The sequence below is a fragment of the Montipora capricornis genome, chromosome 13, assembly GCF_036669925.1.
Source record: "Montipora capricornis isolate CH-2021 chromosome 13, ASM3666992v2, whole genome shotgun sequence".
Taxonomy (NCBI): domain Eukaryota; kingdom Metazoa; phylum Cnidaria; class Anthozoa; order Scleractinia; family Acroporidae; genus Montipora; species Montipora capricornis.
Window position 1 is genome coordinate 28,682,411 of NC_090895.1, and position 15,000 is coordinate 28,697,410.

The window sequence follows — 15,000 nt, forward strand, 5'->3', positions numbered from 1 at the left end:
TTGCATTTTTGTTGGGTACAACATGTTGCATACGTTTGGCCACCCTGTTGTGATATGTTGCGATATGTTGCAACATGTTGGATCAAATTTGAAAATGGTCAAAATTTTCGTGCAACATTTTGGATGTTGCATGATGTTGTGCTCGTTTGGCTAACGTTCACGCAACATTGTTGCGCTAGAGCATGCGCGTTAGGTCCACTTCTCGCTCGCCGGGGACCTGGAGCACATGAACATTGACATGTTGCGTTGATAATGATGAAAATGTTCCATGCGTTTGGCCAGCCCGTTCAACACGTGCCGCAACATCATGCAACAATTAATGTTGCAAGATGTTGCGTTGAAATGTTCTGAGAGTTTGGCCAGGCCTTAAGATTTTACGGGCGACGGACACAACAACGCCGCTAAACAATGATATCATGGGTTAAAAGAGCATAAATAAACGTGCTGCACGTGCAGCGTGCAGCACGGATTTTAGCACGGATTCTCGCGGTACTCTGCATAAGGACGACGTGAAATTACCAAATTTGAGGTTTTGACGACAACGTGAACATGAAACAGAGAATCTTACATTCTCTATTTTCACTTTGTAACTGCTCGTACCAATTTGTTATTAGGATACTTCGCCCAAATTGTAAGAAGTGAACGAGACAGAATAACTGTGAAAGACTTATGGTAAAGCAAAGTGATATAGAGCGTTTTCACATGACATCACAGCGGCCATGTTGGTGTTCCAAAACAAAGGAATGGCAGCCATGATGGTGTACCAAACTAATCCTCCGGGAATTGATCTCTATTTTTATGCAAATACTTGCTTTTGTTTCAGTAATCCAATATGGCTGTTGGTCACGTGAGTGAAAACGCTCTAGTTCGTTGATATCGCCGTCGTAGATCTTAAGGTCCCTAAATTTGAGGTTGGGACGACAACGTGAGTGTACAAATGTAAACCTTTCATTGTTTATTTTTAATTTGAAACCGCGAGTACTAAGTTATTTTTAGGATACTTCGCCCACATTGTGCGACCTGAACGAGATGGAATAATTGCGAAAGACTTGAAAATGAAATTTCTGTTAGCCAGGCCATTCCCCTCTTTATCCGTTGAGCGTCCGTTTCGACCCAAATTAAAAGATAAAACAGAATGGTTAAGAAAACGAAGATTGATGAAGCTCTCCCTTGGTTAAATGCTCAAACGTAGTTTTCAGAGTTTGTCCGTTAATGACAATAAACCTCTTGTGTATCTTTGAGTACATAAACATTTCGCCATCTCCTATGTCAAACCAAAGACCATGGACTTGAAGGGCATTTTGATCAAGTTTATCACGGACAAATCCATAAGATTTAATGTTCTGCATTTGTTCAAGAACATGAACCTAGAGATAAGATGAAAGGAATGTGGCCCATCAGTGATTATTCCCAGTTCCCTTCAGCCAAGTTGAAGTCCCAGGGGAACTAAAAATGACTGGGGTACTTGTCAGAAATATTGAAAAGAACCCCTAAGAGGTACCAAGATCCTGTCCTGGGCACGGCATAAAATCTTTTTTTTCACCCCTAAGAGGTACCAAATTATGAGTTTTAATTAGACAAAATTTAAATTAGTTAATTATTAAATGTCTCCTGTCATAATTTTTCGGCTCTAAACCCAAACAGGTACCGCCAAAACTCCCAATCCCCAAACCACTTTTTTAACCACTGAAGATACAATGAGCATCCCCGTCCTTTTTATATGGCTGGAGCACTTATTGGGGACACTGTAAATTGAAATTAACAAATCAATGCAAATTAAGCCAGATGAGTGAAATTGTCTGGCATTAAACAGAAGACAGAGTAAAATCTGCAAAGCTCACCCTGGGAAGGAAAAGGGCACTCTAGTAATTTTATTAATACCTGGGACAGCTTATCAACAGCTGGAAGATCCTTTTCCTGATCAAACAAAAGCTCCAGTGTTTCTTGCTTTTTGGTACCACTGATGACAGAAACTTCATTTAGCTTCTCACCGTGAAATTCAAGCTGTTCATATTTTGTTAAGGAGGCTTGTGCATAACGCTTGAGCCAGAGTGAGATCCAAGATGATGTATTTTCTACACTGTCACCAAGTGAGTGATGCAAGAATGCCATTGCCTACATGTTGAATTGAAATTCTATTTTCATTAAAAATGTCATTTCACTTCAATTTCAGTTATTTTCGTTACAAAAGTATCACCATGGTACTCAGGAGTTTCAATAAAATCTGAAAATGGTAGCTGGTTTTAGTAGAGTAGCTGACAGTTATCATTGTCAAAATGAACTTTAATCTTATGTTAATGGGAGAATCTGTCTTTAATTACTTCAATTTAGGGAAAAAAGTAGCCAACCTCTCGCCACCTATTGGTACCTATTGAAACCACTGGATACTTTATGAAGTAGTGAATTTAAATCCTTATAATATCTTACCTTGCAATCTGAATGGCCACAAACAGCAATGTGTTCAACTCCAGTTGATATTGCAAGTTCCAGAGCAGCTCTTTCTGACAATGCACTTGAATGACTTTCTCCAAACAGCTGACTGTGAGGCATGATATTCCCTGGGTTTCTTACAACAAACATATCCCCAGGATCAGCTTGGGTGATGCTTGTTGGACACAAGCGACTGTCCATACAAGTGATCAAAAGAACCCGAGGCTGTAAAAAAAATATAGATATTAATTTATTTAAAACAAACCTTGGACAGCAGATTTCAAATGAGTCATGCTTCAGAATAATTTTGCTTTAGCATTATTAATACTGGACAATTTCTAGGTGACGATTTTACTCGTCAACTCAGGGCATCCTAGGGCGTTTGAGGTGTCAGTGGGTCAAGGCTTTGTTTGTGTATGGAAGGTAACATTTCAAATACATACAACAGTGTTGAGAAACCCAACTGAAAGAGGCCACAAATTTGATTATTAATTTACAGAGTGTAAAAGCCTAGAAGGCCCATACACTTATCTCCGGTTTCATTAGCATGAAGCGACTAGGAGTATTTCTACTCCCCCCTGGATGGGATGCTAGTCCATTGCAGGGTTACCCCCAGCATTTTTCCAGTACCCATTTATACACCTGGGTGGAGAGAGGCACCGTGAGAGTAAAGTGTCTTGCCCAAGAACACAACAAAATGTCCCCAGCCAGGACCCGAACCCGGACCACTCGATCCGGAGTCGAACACTCTAACCATGAGGCCACCGCGCATCCCTGGTTTACAGAGTGTGGTAGCATTAAATTTGGCACAAAGTGAATACATTTCATTTGATGGTCTGATTGCGATCTGAGCTAGTCCAGAGAATCTGAAATTATATTCTGCCGATCTCACTATTCCCAAAAGTATTCACCTCCACCGGCCCATCCTTTCCAGTACTCCACGATAATCAGAGGACATCGAGTAAACAAAGGAACTCGAATTCAGACCAATTTTTTTAAAAACGTAAACAGAAAGAGGTAATATGACGAAAAGATTATTCTAATGCTTCGCTTACTGGGTATGGACAACATGATTGCGACGATGATTTAACATACCTGTGCTTGTTTGGCCAGCTTCTTGAGCAATGGCAGAACGGAAGGTTGAACAGCGCTCCTAAATTTCACGACCCCTCTAAGAAATTTGTCCATCTCGGAGAAACAATTCTGAGGAAAATCCGACGTTAAAATGGCAGTCAAAGAAGTAGAATCGATAAGTGAGCAAGGACTTCCAGGTTCTCTATCGATCGAAAAACCTGTGAATGTTAGCGTTTCAAATACCAAAGGTACTACGTGCTTCTGCTGGTATCAAACGCCAAAAGCGCACGGCGTTCTGTGTTGGAAAAAAAAGTTCCCTAACGGAGTGGGGGAAATTCCTTATTAACATATTATTTATGCCACGATACGAAATAAATCGATACTAAGCCTTGAAAGTACATCGCTAATCTCTTGTATATTATCTATCTATCTTTATTTCTTTCTTTTTTCTCAATAAAGGCGAATTTTAAGTTCTCGTTTTTTTATAAACTTCACCACGTCTTACCCTACACCGGTGATGTAAGACTAGCTTCAGTCTTCACTCTGCTAATCAAAATGGCGGGCATTTCAAGTGGGCAAATTCTTCGCTTGAAAGAAGTCGTTCAGTTAGGAAGTCGTTTGGACAATAAGTCGGTAAGAACATGGGGAAGGTGAGTCAAATATTTTATCAGAGCTGATAAGCTTCTTAAGGTTAACTCCTCGTCATTCGAATGTGCCACTGGAACAAAGAATACCCTTGTTATAAGCTGTGTGGTTAAGGCCTATACTTTGAACGTCTCCAACGTGTTTGTGGAAAGATCCACAGGCATGACAATCGTGTGTTAGGCCTGACACTTGGCAAGTTTAGGCGAAGTCTCCTTGGCTTATGGCTGTTTTGCTTGGGAAGTATAAACACCATCAATTTTTTTTCATGACATTACAGCCAAGCCGGTCACATTTGCTGGAGAGAATAGGAGAGAACACAACACAGTGAACTCTGTACTGTACTCTTAGAGTATTGATGTCTAGGTTCTTCAATTTGTTACAGAGCAGTTATAAACTAGGTTCGAGAGAATGGGGCTACTGTTTGCAGACCTCCTCTGAAAAACTACTTTTAAACTATGGCAGCAGTTTCTCCTCAATTATTTAACCCATTGACTCATGGGAATAAGTGCGTCAGTCTTCAGTCACCGCGCACCGGTGGCTCAGTTGGTTAAGCATTGCGCTGTAATGCAGGAGGTCGCAGGTTTGAATCCTGGCCAGATCAACACTCAGGATCTTAAAATAACTGAGGAGAAAGTGCTGCCTTTATAATTTCATCTGTAAATGGTTAGACTTTCAAGTCTTCTTGGATAAGGACTATAAGCCGTGGGCAAATATCTTCTATGTTCATAAGTTCCCTGTGGGACGTTAAAGAACCTTCACACTATTCGAGAAGAGTAGGGGATGAAGTCCCCAGTGTTGTGGCTGTCCTGTTCTCTCCAGCAGAAGTGGCTGGCTTAGCAGTGATGTCTCTCTCTAAAAAGGCTTGTGGTGTATGAGGTCACCTAAGCAGAAACAACCATAAGTCAAAATGGAACCGAGTGCTGGAACATGTAGACGTAGATGAGATAAGACTTGACACATGTTACCAATGCCTTTACTCGTCAACTTGGGGTGCCTGTGGAGAGAATGGGTTAACCAGTCAAAAACTATGTCCCTTCCATTAAGAGTTTGAGTATCAGACTGGTGGATGTTGGATGTTGGGCATCAAACTTGTGACCTCCCCCCACAGTTGTCCAATGCTCTACCAACTGAGCCACCACTCTGTTTGTGAAATTGTTGGTCACCTACACCAGTCCTTTGACAGACTCAACAGGTCTCATTTTAGCTTGAATTCCAGTTAGGAGTACTGAGGGTCTTTTTTCTTTTTGCAAGTACAGATGGATTGACTTTCACCTGTAAATTTTATCTTATTCTTGTTTTATCTATTTGTTTAGTTGTAATAAGGATAAGAACTTAAATTATAGAATTATTCAAACTAAATTATATCCAAATTAATAATAATAATAATAATAATAATAATAATAATAACATTAATAATAATAATGATAATAATAATTATTGTTATTATTTATTATTATAACTAAACAAACAATAATATTATTATTGTTTGTTTCATAGGGCAATTGCTCATGATATCTTGAAAAGTCAACTTAGAATCAGTGCAGATGGTCTGGAAATGGTGATTGACACTTCCCTCATTGAACCAATGGCATTCAACAAAGGTTCCATGTACAATTTCATTGGAGAAATTTACTGCCATGAAAAGCTAATTCTACGAGCGAGGATAGCTAATTGTATTGATGGAATGGATATGGAACTTTTCAATGAGGCGTTAGATGTCCGCCGAAAATATCTTCAGGAGAATATATTTGAGGAAGATCAGATGTTGTGAGCCAAAAAGGCACTTGAATTTTTGCTACTAGTTCAGCAGTTTGCAGTATCTTCACTGGAGCTAGAAGACATCCTGAAAATTCTTTAATTATTTAGTTTCACTAAATGAGGTTTTTTTTACAACATAGTCTAGGGTTACGGAAACATGCAAGCCACAAGAAATGTCTCTTGCTTCTTTTAAATGAATGTAAAAACTTTGCTAGCTAAATTCATCATCATCATTGGTGGCGAGGTCCTCCTCATTTTCATGTAAAAAGAAAAACGTTGAGTTCAGTTCCATCTTCCTTGTTACCTCCTTACTCTACCCTACTTTCAATCTTTTTGACAATATGTTCTGAACTCAGAGACAATTTTTGCCATTCTGTAATATACTAAAAATGTATTCATCGTTGAAGACCCAAAATAATATTAGTGATGAAGGTTTTCAGGCTTATGATCAGGTATGCGGATGTATTCATTATCTTTAAAAAGGATTTGCTGGGACAGGTGTTCAAAGAGTTTAAGGGTTCCAAGTGCAATGCACTACCATAGCGTGCTAGTTTGTACGTTATTGTACCCTCTCCTCCCAGACAAATACGAATTTGTTCATGTGTAACCAGGTGATTGCAGACGCCAAAACATGGCGCGCTTCTCAAATATAAACAAGACGGCAGCGAAAGTGACTGAACAAAATACGAGTGACTTCAAACCTTACCTGCTCGTAGGAATCGCTTCTATCTGCTGTTACTTAAATTCCTTGTTCGGAGAATTTGTTTACGATGACTATGAAGTCATCGAGACAAACGCGGATGTGAGGTAGGCGAAGCGAATCTCTTTGTTAAGTGAAGACTTTAATTGAGGCTCTGTGTTTACGACGATAAGGTAAACCTCACACGATGGAATGATTTGAGAGTGTTTTCTCGATTTTATTCTGAGCTAAGGTGTAAGTGATAAAGGATTTTATTGAGAAAAAAAAACCGGATAGAAGACATTTTAGTATATGTAAATTTGAAGGTGTCTAGCAGATTTGTGAACTTATCATTCCTGTAAGTCTTCATTATAGCGTACCAGTAGGACTTAACATTGTGAAATAATTGAGAATTGATCTTACCGTACAAGATCATTTTTTGTGGTGAAATCGTTACTCTTTAATTTTGTTTTTTTATGCAGTTTGTTTTCTCGACTGTGAAAAATAAATTACGAGAGACTTTGACAGACAATGGTCGAGCGTGGTCCTCTAACCTCTTTTGTTTTGAAACAATCAAGAAGGTCATCTTTACTTTAAAATGAAGGTATTGACGATTAATCTCACCAGAAACCCAAAACATATTGTTATAGTAAAAAAAAACGTATAATGTTTCCAGAAAAACAAACCGCAGAGATCTCTTCAACTAAGGTCGTCTTTACTTTGTTCAACTCCCTTGGTTAAAAATAGACATTAGTACAACATACAAAATTAATGTCTTGCCAAAATGCAAATTTTTGTCCAATGAAATTAGACTTCTTGACATTAACACGGTTCGGTTTTAGGTGCATTGAATTTTTAGCAAATGTGTGACGATCTTTGAAAACATTGTTTATTTTCTGTCTTCCTTTGAATGAAAAGGTGGAGTCATTTCTCGATTAATTTTGGATACGTACATTGAAGTTCTTAAAACTGTGAATTTGCAATCAAATAGTACTTCACCCAGAACATTATCTTTAGCAAGTTCATTTTAATGAATTCAAATAGTCTTTAGTTGAAAATTTAATTTGTGAAGAGCTGTAGGAGACACGAGCATAAAATAAGTATCCTATTTGGTCTACTTATCCAGACAATAACACTATTTAACCACAAATAAGTTTATGTTAGGCGCTAAAATCTGTGTCTTTTGATCTTTAAACTTCGTTGATTTTAGATGGCAAATTTAAAAGAACTCTTGACTCCTACATGCAAAACTTTTCAAAACATTTTAAAAAGTTGTAATTCATCGATAAATACTGTTTGAAAACACGCTTATCAAACTTTTTTTTATACAATAACGCTACGCTGTATTTCTTTCCCCCCCCCCCCCCCCCCCGCTTGTTTGGAATGCTAGTGGGTCGGGTCAAACAAGATTTTCCAGTAAGGGTCCGGTTTGCAACTTTTATGTTTCTCTCTAACGTCTCTGACACCAAAACAGCGATCTTCCTCGCAATTTTTTCCCTTAGTTTTACTAACGCTTTGCACGACTAAATTGAATCAAGGCGTCGTCAGACTTTTAGTTAACGATATTAGGAAGTTTAAGAAACCACGACGAGTACGGCGACGAAAACGTCTTTTCAAAATATGACTTTGAGGTATTTTAAGTATTTCGTGATCATTCCATCTTGTTTATATTGTACAATATGGGCGAAGTGACCAATAACTGGATTGGTACGGACGGATTTGAAGTAAAGAGTGAGACTAAAAGATTCACTGTAGTTTGTCCACGTTGTGGTCAAAACCTTAAATTTGGTCATTTCACGTAGTAGTTTTGACGAGTACGCGAGAGAAATGTTAAAAAAATGCGTGCCACACGAACGTTTTGGTTCTTTTAACGAATAATATTACTGCTTTTTGGCGTTGTCGTTGCCGTAGCCGTCGTCGTTTCTTCAACTCCCAATTTTTGCTAAACGTATGAAAGACATCTTCAAAGAAATGTCTATTAGATTCGTTATCAGATCAGATCAGACCGCATTATTGACTTGTATTTAATTTTAAACATCGCAGTTTTTCCTGCGCTTTTCACTCTAAGTTGTGATTGGTCCTTGTGTTATTGCACGTGCGACTTTCGTGATTGGCTACGTTGTCGATATGACGTGGAAACATCCGGCAATAATCAGCAGGACCCGGTTGTTCAAAAGCCGATTAACGCTAATCCCAGATTAAAAATTAACTAAGGAGTTTATTTCTCTACTCCCAAGTGCTGATCCTGGATTAAGTTAATCGGCTTTCGAACAACCGGGCCCAGGGGCCTGTTTCTCGAAAGTCTCGATAACTTTTCGGGCCCGAAAAGCCAGTCGTCAAACTGCAATCTGCAGTCCTTTAACATGTTTTTGATGTAAGAAAAACAAAGAGGATTGCGAAGTTTGATGGCCTAGAACCTCGGCGTTGCGAAGATATTAAGGGAATTGTGGCACCCGAAATAGGCCCGAAAAGTTTCGGGACTTTTGAGAAACAGGCCACTGGGCCGGAGAGTAGAGAGACGGGACAAAAGGTTTACTGTCCTCATCCGAGAAGAATTTTTTGCCGATATCATTACAATGGAAACACGTCCTCTGTTGTTTTAGCTGCCCCTCCTTCGCGGGTCACGTGATTGTTCAGCTGCGATTGCAACGATACAAATCTCCTTCATTGTTCCCTTTTTATTGAAGACTTGAAGACTAACAATTGAACTTCATTTTTTTGTTATCTTGCAGACCTTCATCTCCTCTTTCCAGTTTGTTCACCAACGATTTTTGGGGAATTCCAATTCAAAGCAATGAGTCTCACAAATCCTACCGCCCTATCACCATACTCACATTTCGCTGGAATTACCTCATCGGAGGTTTAAATCCATTTGGCTACCACGCAATTAACGTGCTCCTTCATTCAGCTGTCTCTGTATTATTTCTCTGTTTTTGTAAAAGACTTTTTAACACTTACATTGGTTCACCAAACAGATCATTGCCAGTTTTTTGTGGATTATTTTTTGCTCTTCATCCAATTCACACTGAAGCTGTGTCTAATGTTGTCGGTCGCGCTGATGTTCTTTGTGGTTTATTTTATCTTTTGACGTTGTTATCTTATATTAACTGCTTTCCCGATGGAAGTTCACCAAATAGACATAAAGTACCATCGAAATATTCGAGGCTGTGGCTCTCTTCATCGATTTTTTGTTGCGTTTTGTCGCTTTTTAGCAAGGAACAGGGAATCACTGTACTCGGAGTTTGTGTTGTGTTAGACATTGTACTTGTCGGCAAGGTCAGTGGAGGATACTTGCTTAAAGCAATAGCTACACCCATCTTTTTTTTCAGGTACGTTGGATTAGAGCATTCAGTTGCACTTTGTTGTAGGCCACTGATCATCAACTAAGCCAGAAACTCATGTCCAGGGGCCCGTTTTTCGAAGTCCCGAAAACTTTTCGGACCCGAAAAGCCATCTGTGAAATTGCCAACCGCTTGTTTTGGAAAGCCGATCTTTTAACATGTTTTCAAGGTAACAAAAAGAAAAATGTAACTGTGAATTTTGAATTTTATCGAGTTTTCTCTCACTTAAACTTCACGAACTCCTCAAGTAAACACAAACAGTTGTAAGAAAACCAACGCAAAAATAACTCGAACGCAAACTTTTACTCTTTTATTGGAAGCTTTTAAAATTGCGCTTGCATCTCATATCTTCAACCCTGCGCTAAAGTGATGGAAGACGAAATAAAAATGGCAAAAGAAAAGAAAGCAAATTTGAAGAGATTCCGGGGTACTCGGAAAAAAGCCGAGAGAGCTCGTTTGCCGGAGTCGAATCTTCGACCTTCCGATTACTAATTCGGGGCCGGACTCGAGTATCCTATAGCTCAGTGGTATAGCGTCCGAGCTAGCAATTGGAAGGTCGTAGCTTCGACTCTTGCAAAGGAGCACTCGGATTTTTTCCGAGTATCCCCGAGTCATCATCGATAAATAAACATCTTCATTTCATTCACCGAGGTAAACATGTAACATCTCTTATTACATGCAAAACTACTTTGCTTTGTTTGTTTTCAGATCATGTCGCAAGTGGTTTGTTTGTTTTATTGAAAGAGTTTGTATCCTCGTTTCTTCTGCCATAATCTTGCTATATTTAAGAATAGTCATCATTAATCGGGGTTTGGCAGTTTCCTTCACCGAATCTGACAATCCAACATCATTTCATCCTGACGTTTGGACTCGCTTCAGAACTTACTCATACTTATGTTGTTTGAACGCCCGTCTTCTTCTGTGTCCGAACATTCTGTGCTATGATTGGTCTATGGATAGCATATCCCGGATTGAGTCGTGGTGGGACATGCGCAATGCAGAAACCCTTATATTCACACTAATAATGGCGTGGTTGTGCTTTTACGGTAAGTTTCGAGCCAGTCATGATACAGACATACCTTTGATCTTCCGATTACTTACTTATTCGGATGCTCTACCGCTGAGCTACAGGAAACTCAGTAGTGGTGTCTCAGACCGTGAAACTAGGTTCGTGTGAAAAACGTCCTGCGTTCTTTAAGAGTTGAATTCTCAAATGGTGGCATATTTCCAATGCTGAACTGGGATGGTAAGTTTTAAAGGGGCCGTATGTCAGCTGGAGCAAGACCTTTGTTCAGTTCTCAAAATTTTTGAACAGTTAGCTTAAGTCTCGTTTAAAATAAAGTGGTTCAACGGCATTGTCGAGTAAACCAGTTTCCATTTTAAGCGCGCTAGTAAAGACAGGAAATCTAATTGTTTTGCAGGTATCAAACCTTTAAACGACAGCAATTTAACAACTGATGTATCGAACAAATGCGATGTTAAATCTACAACATTTGATTCCAATAAAAATACGCTTCGGCTTAATGACAACAAGCACTGTGAGATTAACGAATCACGGATGAATCTAAATAAAAATTGGGTAAGTCCTTACATTGCTTCAAATAATCAGAAATTAAGTATATATATTTGAAAAATGTTTTTTATAAATTGTCGAAATTATAAGGTGCTTAAAGTCAAAATACAACATGGGTGAACTACCCAAGCCAGAAGCGTTTTGATCGGATCATCAGCAGCACCTTTTGTCTGTACAAAACACGCTAACTAGGGACAATTAGTGCGTCTGAATATGTTAATTGCTTTTGGTTTTGTCTCTAGTCTACCAGCTTTGAGCAAAGACGATGTCGACGCGATCATGATGAGGGAGCTTACCGAGCGTGGTTACCCCCAATTTTCTTTTTGGATACCGAGATCACTTGCTAAGTTCTTCTTTTCTCCACATAGTTTTGAACCGCGCAAAAATGTCCCTGTATTAATGAGCACCAGCCATAGGAAATCCTAGTATCTCGAGATGCGCAGAAAGTATGCGCAATAACAATAGTAGGCACCGTCCTTAAACCCATTGTTTTGTGGTGTTCTCGTAGCCGTCGTCGTCGTCCTTGCGTAAGCTCCCTATCTAACGAATGATGACGCCGGAAGAAAACGTACAGGGGTAATGAGCAAAACCAAAGGTTCTGCACCTTCGCTCATACTTTTTATTTCTCGGGCCCCTTCCTATCTTCTATCCGGGCTCTAAACAGCCTCTTTTCATGTCGCAGATCAATTAAATTGTATCAATATCCCTTCTTGATGTCCCATTCTATCAAGTCAGAAACCCACAAGGGTTGAAACGTGTAACGCGCGTTCACAGCTTCCGAATATTCAGTGCGAACTCACTGGTTGAATGTTTCAGTGCTAAGTACCATATTTGGAAACCCCTCGCTCTTGTTTTTCCAAATATGGTACTTAGCAAATTGAATATCCAGAAGCTTGTTTCCCAGCACACCAGGGGCCGTTACACGTTTCAACTCTTATGGGTTTCTGATCAAGTCAAATAACCACCTGTAAACTGCTTCTTAGTTCGTCGTATTTATTTATTAATTTTTTCAGGAAGATTTTGGAGCAGTTGACAGAAAGCGCGTGGTACTTTTGTCATTAGGCATGTTGATAATACCATTTTTACCAGCCTCTAATCTCTTCTTTCCTGTTGGATTTGTTGTTGCTGAGCGTATTCTCTACGTTCCAAGCATGGGAATCTGCGTTCTTGTTCCTTTTGGGATTTTAGTCTTATTTCGACCGACCAAGAAGAGAAGAAATACGGAAGAGGCCTCTGTAGCTGAGGTGAGATCAGTCACAAAAATGTCATTTCCTTCCCGTTTGCCATCCATTTCCATTCCATTGCTCCAACATAACATCCTCATCGTCGTTGTCATCATCATCATCATCGTCGTCGTCATCGTCATGTTGATCATCATTAGGGAGCTTAAGATCTACGACGGCGACGTCGACGAAAACGTCACCTCAAAATAGAACTTCGCTCTAGTAAAAGTCTTTCGCGATTATTCCATCTCGTTCACTTCGTACAATGTGGGTGAAGTATCCTAAAAATAAATTGGTACGAGCGGTTTCAGACTGAAAATAGAGAATGAAAGATTCTCTGTTGCATGCTAACGTTGTCGTCAAAACCTAAAATTTAGTGATTTCACGTCGTCGTCACGCAGAGAACCGCAAAAATATGAGCTAAAATCCGTGCCGCACGTGCAGCACGATTATTTATGCTCTTTTAACCAATGATATCATTGTTTTCTGGCGTTTTCGACGACGTCGTCGTCATAGATCTTAAGCTCCCTATTGTCATTGTCATCATCATCGTCTACGTCATGAGGCAACGTCATCATTGTCATCATTATCATCTTCATCAAGGTCAAGATCAAACAACGTAATCATTTATTAAGATAATCATCATCGGTGGCACTGTTTTCATCGTCTTTCCTTATCTTAGGAACATGGACAAGTGAGACATCATATCATCATCTTCGCATCATTATCATCGTTATTTGGCATCATCATCAACGTTGTCATCACAATCATTAGGGAGAACGTCATCGCAAAACAAAAATTCTCATTATTGTAATCACTTCACGACTATTCCAAGTTTTTTTAATGTGAGAAAGGTATGGCAGTCCCTCAGGAATAAAAACGTTATGAGCGGCGCTTTATTTAGGAGAGAAAATGAAAAATTATCTTCAAATGCTGACGTCCTTCATAAAACCTCAAATTTGATCATTTCACGTTGTTGTTTTGCTGACGACGGCGAAGAAATAGACAAAAATGAAAAACGCACGTACAGAGCGTGCAAAGCTATTGTCTTTAGCCACTAAATATGCAAATTTGTGACGTTTTCGTTGACGTGGCCGTTGTCGTTGCTAAAGCTCCTTATTAGGGAACTTAAGCAACGACGACGGCGACGGCAACGAGAACGTCATCTCAAAAATAAATTCACTTCGTGACTAGTTTAACCTTTTTGATACGACAAGCGTGAGGTAGTTGCTCAAGAATGACACTGGTCGGAACGGCGCTTCATTTAGAGGAGGAAATGTATACGTATCCTCAAGTGCTGAGGTTCTTGATAAAACCTCAGATTTGGCTATTTCACGATGCTGTTTTGCTGACGACGGCAAAGAAATGGACAAAGGTGAAAAACGCACGTGCAGAGCGTGCGAAGCTATTGTTTTTGTCCACTTAATATGCAAATTTGTGACGTTCTCGTTGCCGCCACTGTTGTCGTTGCTTAAGTTCCCCTAATGTCATATCATAGCCGTCCTCATTTATTCGTTGATCAATTTCTATTTCTTTTCTTTCTACATCTAGGACCACACGAAGCAAAGCAATGTCTACAAAGAGACTTCAGTGACATCAACATATCTGTCGCTTGGTGACAACATGGCGTACATGTTGATCTACGCTCTTCTTTTTACGTTCGTTTTCAAAGTAGTTCATCGCAATTACGAGTGGACAACCAAAGAAAGACTCGCGAGATCAGGACTCAAAGTCAACCCACGAAACGCTAAGATTCACGTGACGCTAGGAAATGTTCTGGCCAGAAAGGTTCGTGTAGATATCATATTTTAAATGTTGACCTTTTTTTTTTTTCAAGGGTAGTTTGCACAATAAAAACCACTCTCGAGAAGTGCATGTATTAGTTTATTTTCCGTGAAAAGCAGACGTAACATGCAAACAGCATTGATTTCATTTTCCAAAGATAGACAATAACTATATAGGGATTGGCTGGTTACTGCTCGAGCTCAGCATTTAGCTCGGGCAAGCAGGTGTTTGTGGAGTGGAGAGACCGTGGGGGAGGAAAAGAAAACATGCTCAAGAGATTTAATTAACATTCCTTTTCCCCAAGTTGACTTCCCTCCATCATCGTATTTAACTTACATGTATTCACCTTTAAGGGCGGTGCCTACTAATTCAAAGGCATTTTTGCGCGGTTTACTGAATATGCGGGAAAAGCAGATCTTAACAAGTGTTATTGAAATCCAAAAAGAAAATTGGGGGTAACCACGCATTTTTCGATGATAATTAATCAACAAT

The 15,000-nt window shown here is 39.4% G+C and overlaps 3 protein-coding genes across 4 annotated transcripts in view; 1 reads left to right on the top strand and 2 right to left on the bottom strand.

Moving 5' to 3' along the window:
• Positions 1–15,000, bottom strand: part of LOC138029067 (uncharacterized) — a 45,337-nt gene that overhangs the window by 18,525 nt on the left and 11,812 nt on the right. The gene's annotated exons all lie outside the window — the stretch shown is intronic.
• On the bottom strand, positions 939–3,803 carry LOC138029068 (beta carbonic anhydrase 1-like). Its single transcript, XM_068876755.1, has 4 exons — positions 3,526–3,803; positions 2,428–2,655; positions 1,882–2,115; positions 939–1,367 (listed from the first exon to the last, which is right to left on the bottom strand). Exons 1-4 carry the CDS (start codon positions 3,616–3,618, stop codon positions 1,140–1,142), a joined length of 783 nt encoding a protein of 260 aa, XP_068732856.1. The 5' UTR covers positions 3,619–3,803; the 3' UTR covers positions 939–1,139.
• The window catches only part of LOC138029064 (protein O-mannosyl-transferase TMTC4-like), a 16,666-nt gene continuing 5,098 nt past the window's right edge, over positions 3,433–15,000 (top strand). The window contains exons 1-7 of one of the 2 annotated variants that reach the window (XM_068876751.1): positions 3,433–3,447; positions 3,964–4,154; positions 9,319–9,915; positions 10,636–10,973; positions 11,349–11,506; positions 12,514–12,744; positions 14,275–14,511. In XM_068876751.1, the coding sequence (XP_068732852.1) occupies positions 4,060–4,154; positions 9,319–9,915; positions 10,636–10,973; positions 11,349–11,506; positions 12,514–12,744; positions 14,275–14,511 (1,656 nt within the window). In that variant the 5' untranslated portion in view covers positions 3,433–3,447; positions 3,964–4,059. Of the gene's footprint in view, positions 3,448–3,963; positions 4,155–6,389; positions 6,715–9,318; positions 9,916–10,635; positions 10,974–11,348; positions 11,507–12,513; positions 12,745–14,274; positions 14,512–15,000 lie in introns of those variants that run through there. The other variant, XM_068876750.1, reaches the window with a different exon arrangement.

Bases quoted from the DNA above. Each gene is read 5' to 3' on its own strand.
- LOC138029068 (XM_068876755.1), bottom strand. From the start codon at position 3,618: ATGGACAAATTTCTTAGAGGGGTCGTGAAATTTAGGAGCGCTGTTCAA. The intron at 2,656-3,525 runs GTATGTTAAATC...TTTTTTTTACAG, and splicing joins AGCTGGCCAAACAAGCACAG to CCTCGGGTTCTTTTGATCAC. The intron at 2,116-2,427 runs GTAAGATATTAT...TTCAACATGTAG, and splicing joins GTGGCCATTCAGATTGCAAG to GCAATGGCATTCTTGCATCA.